General features: G+C 44.3%; 1 protein-coding gene across 1 annotated transcript in view; it reads right to left on the bottom strand.

Moving 5' to 3' along the window:
• The window catches only part of CCDC47 (coiled-coil domain containing 47), a 28,539-nt gene extending 13,052 nt beyond the window's left edge, over nucleotides 1-15,487 (bottom strand). The window contains exons 1-6 of the mRNA XM_035134289.2: nucleotides 15,368-15,487; nucleotides 8,902-9,164; nucleotides 6,940-7,047; nucleotides 5,376-5,550; nucleotides 3,992-4,113; nucleotides 798-863 (exon numbers count right to left, since the gene is read on the bottom strand). Of these exons, the coding sequence (XP_034990180.1) occupies nucleotides 798-863; nucleotides 3,992-4,113; nucleotides 5,376-5,550; nucleotides 6,940-7,047; nucleotides 8,902-9,159 (729 nt within the window). The 5' untranslated portion in view covers nucleotides 9,160-9,164; nucleotides 15,368-15,487. The remainder of the gene's footprint in view (nucleotides 1-797; nucleotides 864-3,991; nucleotides 4,114-5,375; nucleotides 5,551-6,939; nucleotides 7,048-8,901; nucleotides 9,165-15,367) is intronic.
• Between the last annotated feature and the right edge of the window lie 1,976 nt (nucleotides 15,488-17,463).

Genomic DNA, 17,463 nt, shown 5'->3' with positions numbered 1-17,463 from the left:
AGTGAAGCATTGCTTCACTTAATTCTACTGTAAAGGATATTCCCAGTAAAGAAATCACAGTCCTACATTCCGAGTCCCTTATGATGGCAGGGAACTGGGAGGAATTGGCAGGACAACCTCTCATTGCATGCCTACACAGCTATTCCCGTTTTGGACACTAATTCCTAACTTTGGGTTAGGAATGAATGACAAGAGTATTATTAGTGGCTGGCATTGCTACACGCTTTCAGTTGCAGAATGCAGCAAGAGCAATTCTCGGTAGCTCTAGTCCAGGCATCCCCAAACTGCGGCCCTCCAGATGTTTTGGCCTACAACTCCCATGATCCCTAGCTAACAGGACCAGTGGTCGGGGAAGATGGGAACTGTAGTCCAAAACATCTGGAGGGCCAAAGTTTGGGGATGCCTGCTCTAGTCTATACAAAGAAACACAGAATTATGCAGCCAGAATAAATTACAAAATGTGTGTATAATTATTTTTACGTAACATACTCTGATTCTGATGGACACAGAGCCAGGCAAGTTCTTATGTAGAGCAATACAGCCCCATGCTCCCTATTCCAAAGTTCTGCTGAGACTCCCTCAGGCTTCTGAGAATTTCAGCAGACACCACGGGTTAAGAAGTCTTCCTTCGCAGGCTTAAGTGCTAGAAACTTGGGGGAGTTGCTTTTATTAACTAACAACATTCTCAGCATGACTGTGGCAGCATCGAATTCACTCATTTCTGTGTGTAACATGCACCTAAAATATAGTTTCATGAACTTAAAGCTCCCTTAGGCCAAAGAACTAAAAACACTTACCACTTGATCACAGGATGGCCTCATCATGCGAGCAAGAACATTCAGTAAGTCTTGTCTCTTGAGAAACTGAAAGACAGCATTTTGACCGTGATGAAACCCTGCTCCAAACTTACAGCATAGAATGGCATGTTCTTGCAAGGCCCATTAAAACCAACTTATGTGAGATGTACCATAGGCCTCCCTGCCTTACAAATGTAAATACTGCCGCGTCCTGCTAGTGCAAGGAGGATCTACTGCAGCTCCCAATAATCATCTGAGCTTGGTTTTTATTGCTTCTTTCATTTTATTACATTTAAACCCTGCTTTTCTTCCACCACATAATTCAAAATGGCCTGGTTAGGAGAAAAATAAAAAAATTCCTTCAGTAGCACCTTAAAGACCAACTAAGTTTTTATTTTGGTATGAGCTTTCGTGTGCATGCACACTTCTTCAGATACAGTGAAATAGGAGTCCCCAGGCACTTACGTAGAGAAGGGGAGGGGAGGGGGGATCACTCAGAAGGGTGGTGGAAGTGGGTGATTGACTGACTGATAGCTGTTGATGACCGAAAACGACTGCAAATGGTTTTGCATGAAAAAGCAAGGGTTGAGATGGCTGAAGATCGCTTATCATGTATAATGAGATAAGAATCCGATATCTCTGTTCAAACCAGGTCCCTCCATGGTTTTGAGCTTGCTGATAAGTTGTAATTCAGCAACTTCTCTTTCCAGTCTATTTCTGAAATTCTTTTGTAGTAAGACAGCTACTTTGAGATCTTGTATAGAATGTCCTGGGAGATTGAAGTGTTCTCCTACTGGTTTTTCTGTCTTCTGGTTCCTGATGTCAGATTTATGTCCATTTATCCTTTGGCGTAGGGTTTGGCCTGTTTGTCCAATATAGAGAGCTGAAGGGCACTGTTGGCATTTGATGGCATACACAATGTTAGATGATGAGCAATTAAATAGTCCTGAGATGGTATGTTGGATGTTGTTGGGGCCAGTAATGGTGTTGTCCGGGTGTATGTGGCAGCAAAGTTGGCATCTGGGTTTATTGCAGGCTCTGGTACCAGTGTCCATGTTAAGTCTGGTGGTTGTATTATTGTGGGTGAGGAGTTGTTTAAGATTGGGTGGCTGTCTGTAGGCAATGAAAGGTCTTCCTCCCAGAGCTTGAGAAAGGGAGCTGTCATTGTCCTTCCACCTGGAAACCTAATGTGGGCCATGACCAGACCAAGGCATGGTTATCTTCAGCAAAGCTGCTGCATTGTGCAATTTCAAGACCACCTTCTGGGATCATTTGTGTTCTCCACACATTTATTTTTATTTAAATGCATTTGCAACCCCAGGAGCAGCTAGCCCAGTGGGGTGGAGCATTGCTGCTGCTTACCAGGAGGAGGAAGAGGAGCAAGAGAGTGGTGAGAATTGAGCTATGCAAGCATGCTGCAGAAGCAACACTGCCCTCTCACTGATGCACCTGTGCAGCCCACACCTAGTCACTGCTGAGAAGCTGCTCCAGGAGATCTAGCCCCTAGTCCACCCTTCACCATGTGGTCCTAGGGCAAGTTAAAGGTAAAGGTAAAGGGCCCCCTGACCATCAGGTCCAGTCGTGTCCAACTCTGGGGTTGCGGCGCTCATCTCGCTCTATAGGCCGAGGGAGCCGGCGTTTGTCCGCAGACAGCTTCCGGGTCATATGGCCATCATGACAAAGCTGCTTCTGGCAAACCAGAGCAGCACACGGAAACACTGTTTACCTTCCCGCCGGAGCGGTCCCTATTTATCTACTTGCACTTTGATGTGCTTCCGAACTGCTAGGTGGGCAGGAGCTGGGACCGAGCAACAGGAGCTCACCCCGTTGCAGGGATTCGAACCGCCGACCTTCTGATCAGCAAGCCCTAGACTCTGTGGTTTAACCCACAGCGCCATCTGGGTCCCATGACCCAGGGCAAGTTACATACAGCTTAACCTTACAAGTAAACCATGTTATGCATAAACATTTCAAGCAAGTGAATTAATTAAAGCAAATAAACAGCAGTCAGCAACAGCAACACTGCAATGGGAGGAACATTCTGTCCTCATCCTCCATTTCCCCCTGTGCAAAATGGTGTGCATTGACCCAAAATGTGCACAATGACGAGATCAGACGCACCTCAGAAGGGAGGGACGTTGACCAATCTAAACAAGAGCCAGAATGCAAGCATTTGCCTGGGCCCTGTCATAGCGGGAGATCAGGCTGGGGAGGCATGTCTGCTGAGGCAGGAAGGCAGATGAACTGTGCTCCTCCTGCAAGCAGCCAAGCAGAATGGAGCCTTGCCTCTCCACATATTCCTGTTTTCTGCCATGGTGAAAGGTGGGGCTGAGCTGTTGTGTTCTGTTCCTGCTCCTTTCAGAGAGTTGTTATTAATAATAATAATAATAATAATAATAATAATAATAATAATAATACAGTGAACACCACTGCCATTTCATATGGATTGTTTGTGTGGGTGTGTTAATTCTATGTTGGCCCAAAGGCGCTTATTTATATAATGAAATACTACCTAGAATCATAGAATCATAGAGTTGGAAGAGACCACAAGGGCCATCCAGTCCAACCCCCTGCCAAGCAGGAAACACCATCAAAGCATTCTTGACAGATGGCTGTCATGCCTCTGCTTAAAGACCTCCAAAGAAGGAGACTCCACCACACTCCTTGGTAGCAAATTCCACTGCCGAACAGCTCTTACTGTCAGAAAGTTCTTCCTAATGTTCAGGTGGAATCTTCTTTCTTGTAGTTTGAATCCATTGCTCCGTGTCCGCTTCTCTGGAGCAGCAGAAAACAATCTCTCTCGCTCCTCTATATGACATCCTTTTATATATTTGAACATGGCTATCATATCACCCCTAAAGCTTCTCTTCTCCAGGCTAAACATACCCAGCTCCCTAAGCCGTTCCTCATAAGGCATCGTTTCCAGGCCTTTGACCATTTTGGTTGCCCTCTTCTGGACACGTTCCAGCTTGTCTACCTGGGTAGTTGATTCCAGAAAGAGGAGCTTCTCGATTCACTAGCATTTACGCTATAGGGTCTTGCAATGTCTGCGTCCCACTCCACCCCACCCCACCCGCCAGCCCTTGTCCTCCTGTGCTTTTTAACAGAGTGAAGTCATTTGGAGTCTGCTACCTAAATACTCAACCTGCAGGCATGTAACGCATACAACACTTCCAATATGCTTTCTCTCATACCTTGAGCTGTATAAGCATGCCCTCGCAGCACACCCTTCCGGAGCACCACAGGTTATAAATATGTTCGTTCTCTTGGTTCAGCTTGCCCGTGCTTGTGGCTTCTTTATTTGTGCCGTCATCCCCTTAAATGAAAGCATAAGCTGATCAACGAAAGTTTATTACTGTATACTTAAGACAACGCTGCAGTATGCCATATGGAGGGGTGCTTTTGACAACTCGGAGGCTTTGGTCGGTATGAAATACTGCAGCCTGCCTTCCAATGGGGATGGGATAGCTGCAGCATGCTGCACTAATATTCCAGTGACTGCTCTGCCTCCCTGTTGCCTTTCAGGCTCTTCAATGTGAAGATGGGGATCTGAAAAGCCTTAAATGACCTGCACCAACATACCCAAGAGATCACCTCCACCCCTACTCTCCACCTTTAAAATGTGATGTGATCAGATCTTACATACAGTCATACCTTGGGTTACAGATGCTTCAGGTTGCGTGTTTTCGGGTTCCGCACCGCGCCGAACCCGGAAGTACCAGAACGGGTTACTTCTGGGTTTCGGCACTCGCGCAGAAACACCAAATTGCAACCCGCGCATGCGCAGACGCAGCGCTGCAGGTTTCAAACGCTGCAGGTTGCGAACGTGCCTCCCGCACGGATCACGTTCGCAACCCGAGCGTCCACTGTACACCATCTGTGTATCACATGAAGTCTGCTAAAGCATGCAAAAAGGTGTGCTCATGGCCCTTAACTTCAGAAAGCCTGAAACCTTGCTCCTTGCTCTATGCTGATATTCCACTTTCTCTCCCCCAGCATCCTCCTGTGGCATCCCCTTCTGGAATGATCCCCAGCTCACTGAATTTGTGCGCTTTTGCAAACTTGTCTTCTGTAAGTACATCTCTGATCTCTTTCTGAACTCTTTGCAATCTTTTAAGTTTTGCGATCTCTAAACAGACTGTCACTTTTATCTCTTTCAGCAATGCACTCTTCCCAATTTTACCTTGCTCTTTTTTTTCTTCCTCCTTCCAGCAATGGATTTCCTGGGAGTATTGTTCCCTCTTCACTCAGTGCTGGCCTCTCCCTAAGATTCTGCACTTTCCACGTTCAGTTTTTACCTCTTCAGCCCTCTAATGCAAGACATGTCTCACTCCTCCATTTGACATCTCAGCTCACACAACTGAAAACTGAAGGGCTCGGCAGGAGGTTTGAAGAACCTGGCTGATTTTGCACACACTTTAAATTCATTCTCTCCTCCTCTTTACATGCCACCTTCTTGGGCCAAGCTATGCTTTGATCCACACCAACTTTATGAATCCTCAGCAGCTGTCCTGTAACTCTGGTCATGTGTTGGGGAGGAGTAAGAATCTACTAGGCAGGCTTTAGGATGCAACTTACCCACAAGGGCAAAGTTACTTTCAAGGAGCTCCCGGTGACTATTGAACCAGGCCTGGGCCAGGCGGTTGTTCTTATTCTTCCCAATGATGTAGTTCATGATGTAAGCAAGCAGCCCCGTCACCATTAAGATTTCCATGTAGTAACTCTCCCAGCTATTTTGGAGGTGGGCAGGGACCTGTGGTTGAATTTGGACATTGTTATAACTACTTCATTTGAGGAAATCAGTTGCTCAACAACAACAACAACAAAATCTGGTTGCAAGTTATAAGACACCTTGTGTGTTTTTTTCTTTTAGGAACTACCAATTGCTATACCAGTTAGTAAATTTGAGACGGAGAGAGAGAATATCAAATCAACACAACCCTGTGTTGGGCAGTGGCTCGGTGCTTTGCATGCCTCTCCCCATATGAACCAACCTGGACCCTGCACTCATCATCTGAGCCCCCGTCTTTGTGTGCCCTTTCCATAAGAGGCCCAGAGGGCAGCAACTTGAGAACGGGCCTTTTCTACAGTAGCTCCCTGCTTGTGAAATGCTCTCCCCAAGGAAGCTTGCCTGGCACCTTCATTGCATATCTTTAGGCACAAGGCAAAAACACTTCTCTATGAGCAATCTTAGCTGACTGAACATTTTGTGGCTTTTTAAATTTGTGGGAGGGGAGGGGGGTTATTGGTTTGTGTTTGTTTTGCTCTGTATTATGTGTTCTCATTTTGTATGTTTATGTTGTGAACCACCCTGTGATCTTTGGATGAAAGGCGGTGTACTAATTTAATTTAATTTAATAATAATACAGTGGTACCTTGGTTGTCAAACCTAACCAGTTCCGGGAGTCCGCTCGACTCCCAGAACCGTTTGAAAACCAAGGCGCGGCTTCCCACTCGCTTCAGGAGATTCCTGCACTCAATTGGGAGCTGCATCGGACGTTCGACTTCCAAAAAATGTTCACAAACCGGAACACTTACTTCCGGGTTTGCGGCATTCGGGAGCTGATTGTTCGGGAGCCGTTCGACAGCCAAGGTACTACTGTAATAATAATTAATAAGAAGAATAACAATAACCACGCCCCATTCAACCCTACAATTCAATGAAATTTAATTACTTTTTCTACAACTTAAAACCTGGGCACTGCCAGTGTGCTGCTGCAATGTCAGGCAATGTACAAAATATCAGTTACTAGAAAAGAATGACAGGATACCGAGCAACTGCACAGTGTCTTTGAAAGAACAGAAGATCACTTTGGGCAGGCAACTAATTTCACATGGGGCCTAGCGCCAGAAAAATCTGTAGGCATTCTGTGGAAATGGGGGGTGGGGAGTGGAAAACAGCAAATGCAAGAAAGCTCAACGCATGAAAAATTAAATCCATCTAAGTCATACTCAAGAGCAAATCCACTGAAATCAACCCACTTAAGCCAACCAAGTCTGCTGATTTCAACAGGATCTACTTGTGAGTATTATTTGGTTTGAAACAACCCAATGAAGCTTAGTGATGTTGAATTAAGTTAGGGCCACTATGAGCTACTGTTAATTAGGGGCTACATGTAAAACTCTTAGTACATGGGCTTACATCAACAATTGTTATAGGATCTTTATTCTTGCCGGGAGATGCATCAGGTTTCTCCTCATAGCCTTCAAACTCTTCATCGTCGTAAGGCTCACTCTCTGTATCACCTTCCTACAATAAGAAAGCAAAAAAATGCAGAAAAATGTCATGTTTCAACGAAGTAGACTTCTACTGTATCTATATTTACTGTTGGAACTGCCACTGGATATAGCTTTAAACTGAAGGAGCCACCCTGAATTGTGACATTTAATCCTTATAGTTTAATCTTCCTTTGGAAAACTCAGAGCAGCTCACATAGGGCTTCAAAATAGTATCCATTGGGCCCCTGGGCAAACCGAGATTTTGGATTAAATCTAACAGCAGCATGTGCCTTCAGGCAATTCAGAGTAGCTCGGTATATGACATTAAACTTGCTTCCTAGAAAACCCGGCAAATGTTTGCAATGGTTTCTCTGCTATGTTTGATAGCCTCTGGGTGGCTGTGGAGTGCAGCACATCTATGTTTGCCTAGCTAGGAAAAAGAAGGCTGCATCTTTCATACCCGCTTCTGCAACGAAATTGAATGGGGTGGCCAGCTACGTTACTTCCTAGCGCAGGCACACACAATGCAAAGAGGCGGCAATGTTAATCCACACTCAGAGGCTGTGCAAACAACAAAGGGACAACGTGCCCTACTATAAACGTTAGAAAGAAGTTAATGCAAGAGTGCTCTCATGGCTTGAAAAGGTAGGTGCCATTGACACCAAGTCTCCAGGTGTCTGTGTTTGATAGAATCCTATCTACAGGTGCTCCTCAGGTTCAGGGGCTGGGTGCTGCCCTCCATCTGGCCTTCAACACTCTCCCCAGGCCTCAGTCACGACTGGCTTTGTTCCATGCACTCCACAAGTGCAGTTTTGCCTGGCTGAACATATCCCCAATTGGTGATAAGACTGCCTGTTTGCCTGGAAAGAGGATGGAGAGATGTGTCTGGGTGTGTTTTGCAGGCCTTCTCAAGAAAGGAAGAGAAGTCTCATCAGCTGTGCCATCCACCATGTCTAACTAGCCCATGGAAGGTTGCCTGTGATGGAATGTGGCCCTCAAGCTGAATTACCTTCCTCATCCCTGCCCTACTGCCTTTGCAATCCTAAAGATAATCCGTAGGTCTGTGGTAACTGGAAGACAGAGCACGGTAACACCCTTGAGACTAACTGCTTGATTGTGGCATGGGCTTTCGTAAGCAACAGCCTATTCCATCAGGTGGATGAAACGGGAGGTGGCAGACACAAACACGTGAGTTGAGGTACAGTGCAAGATCAATCAAGTTAGCACAGATGCGAGTTCAAAAGAAGGAGGATGCCAAGAAGAAATCTGATTGCAATGATGGGTTACTTCAATACAGCCTACATGATTGTCCGACCTGGCACTCAATCCACGCGCAGAAAGATGGTGCAGATTTGAAGTATTTAGACTGCCAGCCTACATCTATTCAGCTATCTGAACTGAGCGGGACTTACTTCCAAGTATACATGCACTTGATTGCTTTCCAAGGCTTGGGAAAGCTTGCTGCAAAGACCACACCCAGCTGCTTTCTGTAGCGATTATTTTCCTTCAACAATTGGTCTTTTGAATTTAAGATTTGCCATATGTCCTCTTTTTCCAGGACACGTCCTCTTTTTCATGGGTATACAGTCATCGCAGCAATCCATAGATAAAAGCAGAAGTCGGCAAACGTGTCCTTTTTTGCTCATCAAAACATGGCAACCCTAATGTTAAGCTTTGCATCTTTGTACCACAGTTTGGAAGCATTCGTGAAACACAGTACAGAAATGTAATTGTTAATTAAATACAACATAAAACCTAATTAATACATAAAATCTGGCTTTGCCAGTGGAATAGACTGGCCGACTTCATAACTCCACCATCGGCAACCCTCCCTCAAACCAAAAACGACAAAGAACAGCCCAGGCTCTTCCCCCAGCTTTATCACCTGCGCATCAGCATCCTCAAAGTCAAGATTTTCATCTTGACCTTCAAGTTCAACAGTGGCCTCCTCCTCGTCATCTTCGGTCGTGACAACCCGCTGGGGAGATTCGGTCGCAGGATCTTCTATCACATCTTCAAACTCAGCAAAGTCATTATCATCATATTCCACAATGTCATCGCCGTCGTCAAACTCATCAAACTTTGCCCAAGCAAGGCCCCACGGGATGAAGAGAGCAGCCACCACGAAGCACACGCTTCTCATTGTTTCTGGGAAAAGCAAAAAGGCAGCAAATACTGAAATCTCCAGACCTGGGAACACAGAAACATCCAGCATATTCCTGGATACCTTCCTAAAATAGCAACTCAAGAGGTCGGCAACTCCCTGTCGGCTGCAAGCAACATGCTGGGAAATTTATCAATCTGCAGTTGCATGCCATTTACGTATCAGGTGCACAAATAAAGATGTGGTGGCCATGTTACAACACTTCTACACTATGCTCCTCTAGGAAATGTAACACATGTCCTGGGGCCAGGTAAACAGTTGCGGGCAGACACATGGTTCTAAGAGCAAAAAGCCACATCCAGCATATTACCAGCAAGACCTAAAAGGGGCAAATTTGGACTATTAGTATGCCTAATTATGAAAAATTGCACTGACAGAGAAACTCACTTAGAAGCTCGAGGTACTGAAAGGAAAGAAGCATGTGCACACTTTCACTACAGATTTCACACAAATCTGGACTATTTTGCAGACAGTTCTTCAACTAATTGACATGACACCTGTGAGGGGCAAGGGATATCGCGAAGCCCCTCCCCTCCTGAGTTCCAGCCCAGCCCCGAGCGAGGCTGAAAAGAGGGAAAGCTCCAGCTCAAGTGGGGAAACAGGAACTGGTGTCCAAGGCTCTGGCAGGGTAGAAGAGCCATCGTCCCAGGTGGGACAGGAAGGGGGAAGGAAGGGGGGCAGGCCAGTCCCCCCAACTCCGGAACTTCGCAGAAAGCGTCGGGGGAAGAGGATGGGTCTCCCCAAGTTGTTATGCTGGCGCAAGACGCGCCAAAAGCCACTTGGAGGTTCTGATTCAAGCTGAACAGATGTGTCTTTGTAAATAGCACTGCCATTAGCACTGTAAATACTCAGCACCAATAAAAGACAAAATGCAGAGCTGGGTAGAGTCGTTACTCTGAAGTAGCCTTCTCCGGCCACCATGACAACACCCGTGAAAGTAAAAGAAATTATAGGTAAGTGGCCAAAGTCACCCTCTGTTTTAGAATAGGTGTACTACGGTACTAAATCTGTTGTCAATTTGTTAAAACAAAAACTGAACAATAAATTACTGGGGAGGGGGGGAGCCACACCCTAAGTTTCATTTAAGCCCCATAGAAGTAGCATTGCACCACACTTCAATTAATCAGATGTAAAAGAGGAAAGAGACTACTAAGTGGGTAGAGAGGCAAAGCCTCTTTCTGAACACACTAGAATTTGAGCTTGTTCTCCTTTCTGTCACCATAGTGAAGCCAGTCAGGTCTGCCAATCATTGGTTTGGACTACCCACCTTTTGTGCACTGATAGTGCAACCCCAATGCCTGTTTGCACAGAAGTAAGTCCGCCTGAGTTCAGTGGGGCTTACTCTCAGGTAAATGGGTATAGGATTGCAACCTACCTAATTTAAGAGCTGGATCATCAGACAAAGTATCCATATAGTTCAACCCCTCTTTTTCAAAAGTGATCAGCAAAATGACTCTGGGAGCCCGCAATCAAAGCATGAAGTTGAAAATCATTCCCTGTTACTTGTCCCAAACATCTAGTATTCAGAAGTACAGCGTCCAGAGACTCCATTCTGTTTAGCAGTCACAGTGCAACCTCCAACAGTCACAGTGCAACCTCCACAGTCACAGTGCAACCTCCAACAGAAGGTTGTATATAGGATGACAGTCCCCAATCAAGCCACACACATACATGTGCATGATTGCAAATGGAGAAAAAGTTTACATAAGGAAATGATGGACTTTGTCAAAAGTTTATTGAGAGTCTAAGCCAGGCACCCCCAAACTCAGCCCTCCAGCTGTTTTGGGACTACAACTCCCATCATCCCTAGCTAACAGGACCAATGGTCAGGGATGATGGGAGTTGTAGTCCCAAAACATCTGGAGGGCCGAGTTTGGGGATGCCTGGTCTAAGCTGAAAACGTCCAGCAGACAATTGCCTGATCTGCACATGATGATAAGCTATAGTTTATTAAACAAACCTTGAGTTAACAACAAGTTGTGATCAAACACAGCATGGCTTGTTTCTCCAAAATTTGGTTCATTTTGCAGCCGCTCTCGTTTGCTGAATCTTGGCAAGTGTGGGATGGGATGCCAAATAAACCATAGTTAAGGAAGACTACTTCCTCAACTGGTTCAAGCCATGGATAAAAGAAACTGATGTTTCTAAGCCAACGAAAAACCATGGCTTCAGACTGTGGTTTGCGGGCAGTAAACAAATCATATATAAGCCTCTGGACACAGCACACAATACTAAGTCATGGTTTAACTCAGGCATTCCCAAACTGCGGCCCTCCAGATGTTTTGGCTTACAACTCCCATGATCCCTAGCTAACAGGACAGTGGTCAGGGATGATGGGGATTGTAGTTCAAAAAATCTGGAGGGCCGAAGTTTGGGGGTGCCTGGTTTAACTAGTTAAAAAACCAGACCAATGTTGGGACTTCACTTTATAGAACTCATGCCTATGTTACAATCAGGGTAGATAAAAATCAATGATTTTTAAATAATAATAATTACTTTTAAAAAAATTTAAATTGGATTTTTAAAATAAATGATTTTGGAAGAAAAATCTTTCTAAAGATAGTTTTCTATTTAAGTTACATTATAGTCCCAATGCTATTCATCAGAAAATAAGGATGTGTTCTAAGTTTTTCATGCGTGCTAAAACTCAGTCTAAGGGTTTTTTTTTTTACAAAAAAAGTTTAATCACATCAGTTAAGAAACATGGATACATATGCTATACTGTTATTGTTTTAGTTAAATAAATAGTTAAATTGTTAATAAGGAAATGATTTTTTTCTCCTTCCAATAAAGTACAGCAGAAAAGTTGTCCAAATATAAACAGTTAACTTATTAAACCTCACAATAATTTCATAATTATCTGTCAATGTATTTCTAATAGTAAACCAAATCAGTAATTTTTGATATAACTGTAAAAACTACTCTGAAAATTTATTATTCCAAAAATGAAACCTTCATCTGGTTGTAAATATTAAGATTGTACCAGCAAGAATGAGTCTTTCTGAAAGAAAAAAAATTAAATCAAGCCTTACTGACTAGTGATTTAAATCAAGTCTTACTGACTAGTGATTTAAATTGTGATTTAAATCCACCCTGGTTACAATACAGCTCACCTGCTGTACAAGCAACTGTATCATCCATAACTCATATAACACTTCTCAGTATAGTTAGTAAATTACTGTGTGGCACTGGGAAGTTCTTTCTATTTGCTGCTGGAAGAAGACTGCTGTTTTGGACAGCAATCAATAAAAAATGTATTGCACCTATCTGCAAATCTCACATCACAGTATCGTTGGGAGCTGAGGTCCTTGTTACGGTTCAGTTACAGATCGACACTGTCAATGCCTGTTGCCAGTACCTGCCACTTGCAACACCGAAGCCTTTCGTATTCCACAGTTACTAGGACTAGCTCCTTAAAAGGAACCCTATCTAGGTTAGGCAATCTAAAATTAGCAAGAGCAGCCAGAGCGCTTCCCTCCATCCCATCCATCAGCTATGTTTTATAAGCAGGCAGGCTTGGGAAATAAAAAAGGATGCGTGAAGGAGAAATAGGCTGCTGTAGTGCTTTTGGCATACAGTGGTACCTCGGTTTAAGTACACAATTGGTTCCAGAAGTCTGTACTTAACCTGAAGCGTACTTAACCTGAAACAAACTTTTCCACTGAAAGTAATGGAAAGTGGATTAATCCGTTCCAGACGGGTCCGTGGAGTACTCAACCTGAAGCGTACTTAACCCGAGGTATGAGTGTAATTGGTTCCGGAAGTCCGTACTTCATCTGAAGCGAACTTTCCCATTGAAAGTAATGGAAAGTGGATTAATCCGTTCCAGACGGGTCCGCGGAGCACTTAAACTGAAAGTACTCAAACCGAAGCGTACTTAAACCGAGGTATGAACTGTACTCTCCCTGAATGCCAAATTGCCTCAAATGTGCAGAGCAACAGCTGCTTTCAAACTAAAAATGTAGCCAACTCCCAGTCTCTCTACTTGCCTCGCAGTTTTTAGGGACTGGGCTGGACACTAAGGAGTGCTGGCTGAATACTGATGAGTGGGCAACTGGGAGAAGGAGTTGCGGAGAACGACTAAGAAGGAGGGATCAGTGATCTGGGGGAGTCTGTAACAGCCAGGAGGCAAGAGAAGCTGCAGGATTGGAGAATGAAGAGCAGTGCCAGGAGAGATAGGTCAGGCTGGCAAAGATGATTGAAGAGGGAGGAGCAGGAACAGGTTACAAGCAGGCGGAGTCTTTGCTTGCTTGCTTGCTTCTAGCTCAGGTTGGGGAGATAAATAAGCTGAGGCTTTAATTGTTGGGCTTTAACGATAAAGTGGGTGTATAAATTTTGTGAAATAAATAATAAAATAAAATCACCCTACCCTTAACATGGCTGGTACTTCTGGTCTAACTACCAATATTGTTGTTGTTGTTTAGTCGTTTAGTCGTGTCCGACTCTTCGTGACCCCATGGACCATAGCACTACCAATATACCTATCTATTTAGAGCAGGCACGGGAAGGTAAGACTGAGCTCTTCATATAGATTACTTGACGATTGCAGTAGGAGTTTCTGACCTGCAACTGCTTAACACAGTACAGTCATACCTCGGTTTAAGTACGCTTCAGTTTGAGTACTTTCAGTTTAAGTACTCCACAGACCTGCCTGGAACGGATTAATCCACTTTCCATTACTTTCAATGGGAAAGTTCGCTTCAGGTTAAGTATGCTTCAGGTTAAGTACAGACTTCCGGAACCAATTGTGTACTTAAACCGAGGTACCACTGTAACATCAAAAAGGCTTCCACCAAACTAGGCTTTCAGAAACCCTGATGCATAGTTTAGCTGTAGATTTCCCACCAATTCTGTTTGTTCTCACAACGACCCTGAAAGGTTTGAAAGAGAGGGAGAGACTGGCTCAAGGTCAACGAGCTTTTGGAATATCTGAAAAAATATCATAATCAGATGAAATTGCTAACAGCATTCAAAATATGAGCTGAAGAAAAACGATAGTACTGTATTTGAAAGAGAAGAATGTGTATGTGTTAGGTGAAATGTCTACTAGAATGAATGGGCTGGGATTAAGAACATCATGGAAGGAAAGGCGGAAAGTTTAAGAAATGTATAAGCAATTGAAAAGCTGGAATTTATATGTAAAGATTTTAAAGTTTTATTTTAAAAAAAGGAGGTCAACCAGTGAGCTTCATGGGCAAGTGGGAATTTGAGTCCAATGTTCCCCAACCTGGTGCCCTTCAAATGTTTTGGACCCCTGCCATCAACACCAGGCAGCAAAGTGGAATTAGTGATAATGGAAGTGCAGTTCAAAACACCCAGGTTACAGAAGGCTCCTCTAGTTATAACAACAGCCTGGTTCACTGGCTTGTACATACAGATGAATGACTCCTAGGAGCAGCAAGTACTGTAATGGGATGTCTCTGTATCTGGCCCTTCTATCCTAGCTATCATTTCACCTCAAACTCAAGCTGGTGAACCACTGGATCGTAGGAAAAAACAAAATAGGTTTATCCAAGCCTGATTTAGAACTGTACCATTTCAGAACTATACTCAGTTCTGCTGAAAAAGCCTCCCCACTCCTCCCCAACAACCTCTCCCAATGAACACACACGTGTGTTGCATACACACACACTTCCCCCCATCAAGATAAACAAACCATACCACAACCTTAGAAGCCAATCTCTGCTTCTAACCCCCTTTTTATTATTTATATAGCTACCCAGCAATTATTATTTTTTTAAAGCAACCTTGGGCAGCTTGCAAGCAGCACTATGTTGAAAAGCACTGTAAATAATAATTAAGAACAATTAATTGTGGGGGGAGGAAACAACAAAAAAACCCTTTCCTTGTAACAGAGGCAGCAGAAGCAGCTTACAAAACTGTTATTATTTCAACACCATTCCCACGACCGGGGGGGGGGGGGGAAGGCTACACACGTGTCGTACGTACACACGTGTCCCGGAGACCGACCTACAAATTCCAAAGGAGAGCGAAAGGCAGAGAGACTTTCGTCCCAGGCCTGAAAAGGGGGCAGCCAACTGTCTGCCCCTATGGAGCCGCTTTTCACTCGCTTAGGAACCAGCCAGAAGCCTGGGAGGGCGAGAGAAGGGCCCAGCGGACTCCCCTTAGCCCTCTCCCCGTACCCCGAACCCTTCAAACTGACCCACCCGGCGCAACCCCGGGGTACCTGAGGCCGGCGCTGCCGCTACAACGACGTTCCCGAGGCCCAGCTCGCCTGCCTGCCGGACTTTACGCTCTCTGTTTCCTTCCTCCTCCTCCTCCCGTAAGGTACGCGAGTTGCGTAAGCCTGCGCAGGCGCCCCTCGCCTGAAGGCCAAAGAAAGGTGAGAGGCGGAGGGAGGAGGAGTGGCTGGGAGCTGGGCGGACTTGGAGGCCTTTGCCCCGCTTCCCTTCAGGGTTAAGGAAAGGGGCAGTGCCGGATTTACGTATAAGCGAAACAAGCTATAGGTTAGGGCCCCACCCTCTTGTGAGCCACCAAAAAATTAAAGGGGGGGGGAAACTGGATGTACATTTCCAAAAGATAAGATAAAAATCAAATCAAAGAAAACCTACATGCAGCAACAGAGTTTTGTGTTGTGTAGGCTGCTCCCTAAAATATCACTGGTTTGCTCATTTCTAGACATAGGGTGCCTACATTCTGCTATTTATAATTATTAGTACTGTACAGTAGTTAGTTTCTAGGGACTGGATTATGAGTCTTTATAAATTGTGTTTCTAAAGGAACTTTTGTTATTGCCAAATGCCAGTGTGTTTGCATTATTAAGTTTGTTATGGATAAAAAATCATTTTAAGTTAGAGCTTAATAATTATTTAACTATTAATACACTGTATTTCAGTTCAACAATTACTTTGATAAAATACATACGTATTTTGTTATGTGCAAATGGCTTTAGATACCTATTAGGTCCATAAATTACCATATAGCATATATTCAACAGAAAAAACAGTGACAATTTGTTGTTGACAAAGGGCAGCTGGACATATAAAGGGCCCCATTACCTTCAGTACCTTATGGTCTCATCAAACCTAAAACCGGCCCTTCATCCCTCCCCAAAGCGGCTGCAGAGGCTGATAAAATCTCTTGGACTTTGATGAGGGTGTTTTTTGTTTTGTTTTTTTGTTTTGGCACTGTTTGCAATGGTGAAAGGAAAGCATGAGGATTTTTTTTATTGTTATTATTTCCTCCAGGAACATATGTGTGAGAAGCTGGTTGGGACACTTCCAGAAAGGGATGGGGGGGTGGGGAAGAGAGAGAATACTTTGCACATGCTCTGGTGTGGGCTGGGGTTGCCAAATCTCCCAAAAAATAAAAAACTAGACACACACACACATGCCCAGGATATTCCGCAAGGAGACTTGAGGCACCGACACATTTATTATGGCATAAACTTTCAGCTGATGTAGTGGACTGTAGTACACAAAAGCTTATGCCATAATTATTAAGGTGCCAGGAAATAGAAAAGAAAAGAAAAAAGCTTCATAGCCCTACTAGTAATAATATGACAAGTCTACTCCTTAAACACACACACACACACACACACACACACACACACACTACACCTTTCAAATATATCCAGAGGCCTGGAATATATGCATGGTGGTTGTTGTTTTTCTAAGCACTCAGAGAGGACTTTCAGTTAGTTTTGATGCCATTCACACCCTCCCCCCAGCTTCCTTTAAAAAATAATCAAATTATGTTGCTTCTAAAAATACTGTTTGTAGTTCTTATTCCCATATTATTCGGATGAGCGGGTATGTGTGCTGAAGGTGAGAAATGTCTTACAGTAGCCCTATAATTCAATCCACTGTTACTAACCCACTGTAGCTTAGTAGTAAAACACATGCCTAGCCTGTGGAAGGTCCTTGACTTTATCTCTGACATCTCCAGCTGGAACATGGGCATAGCCAGGATTTTTGTGGTGGGGGGCAGGCCTTTTGTTGGTGGCGGGGCAGAAGCTCAGTTAACTACGGTATGTATTTTTATTGATGGGGGGGCAGCTGCCCCTCCCTGCCCCCCTTGGCTATACCCATGAGCTGGAATGCTGCTGTCAGTCAGTGTATGTAATGCTAAAGTAGATGGGCTAATTGGAAAACGTACAAAATGCAATGATATAATTGTGTGTGGGTGTGTGTATACGGTACCTTTATATCATTGCATTTTGAAAAAAAAAACTAAGTTGGTCTCTAAGGTGCTGCTGGAAGGATTTTTTTTAATTTTGTTTCGACTACGTCAGACCAACACCTACCTACCTGTAACTAGAAC

Source organism: Zootoca vivipara, chromosome 13, assembly GCF_963506605.1.
Source record: "Zootoca vivipara chromosome 13, rZooViv1.1, whole genome shotgun sequence".
Lineage (NCBI taxonomy): Eukaryota > Metazoa > Chordata > Lepidosauria > Squamata > Lacertidae > Zootoca > Zootoca vivipara.
This window is presented reverse-complemented; position numbering and strand designations above follow the sequence as displayed.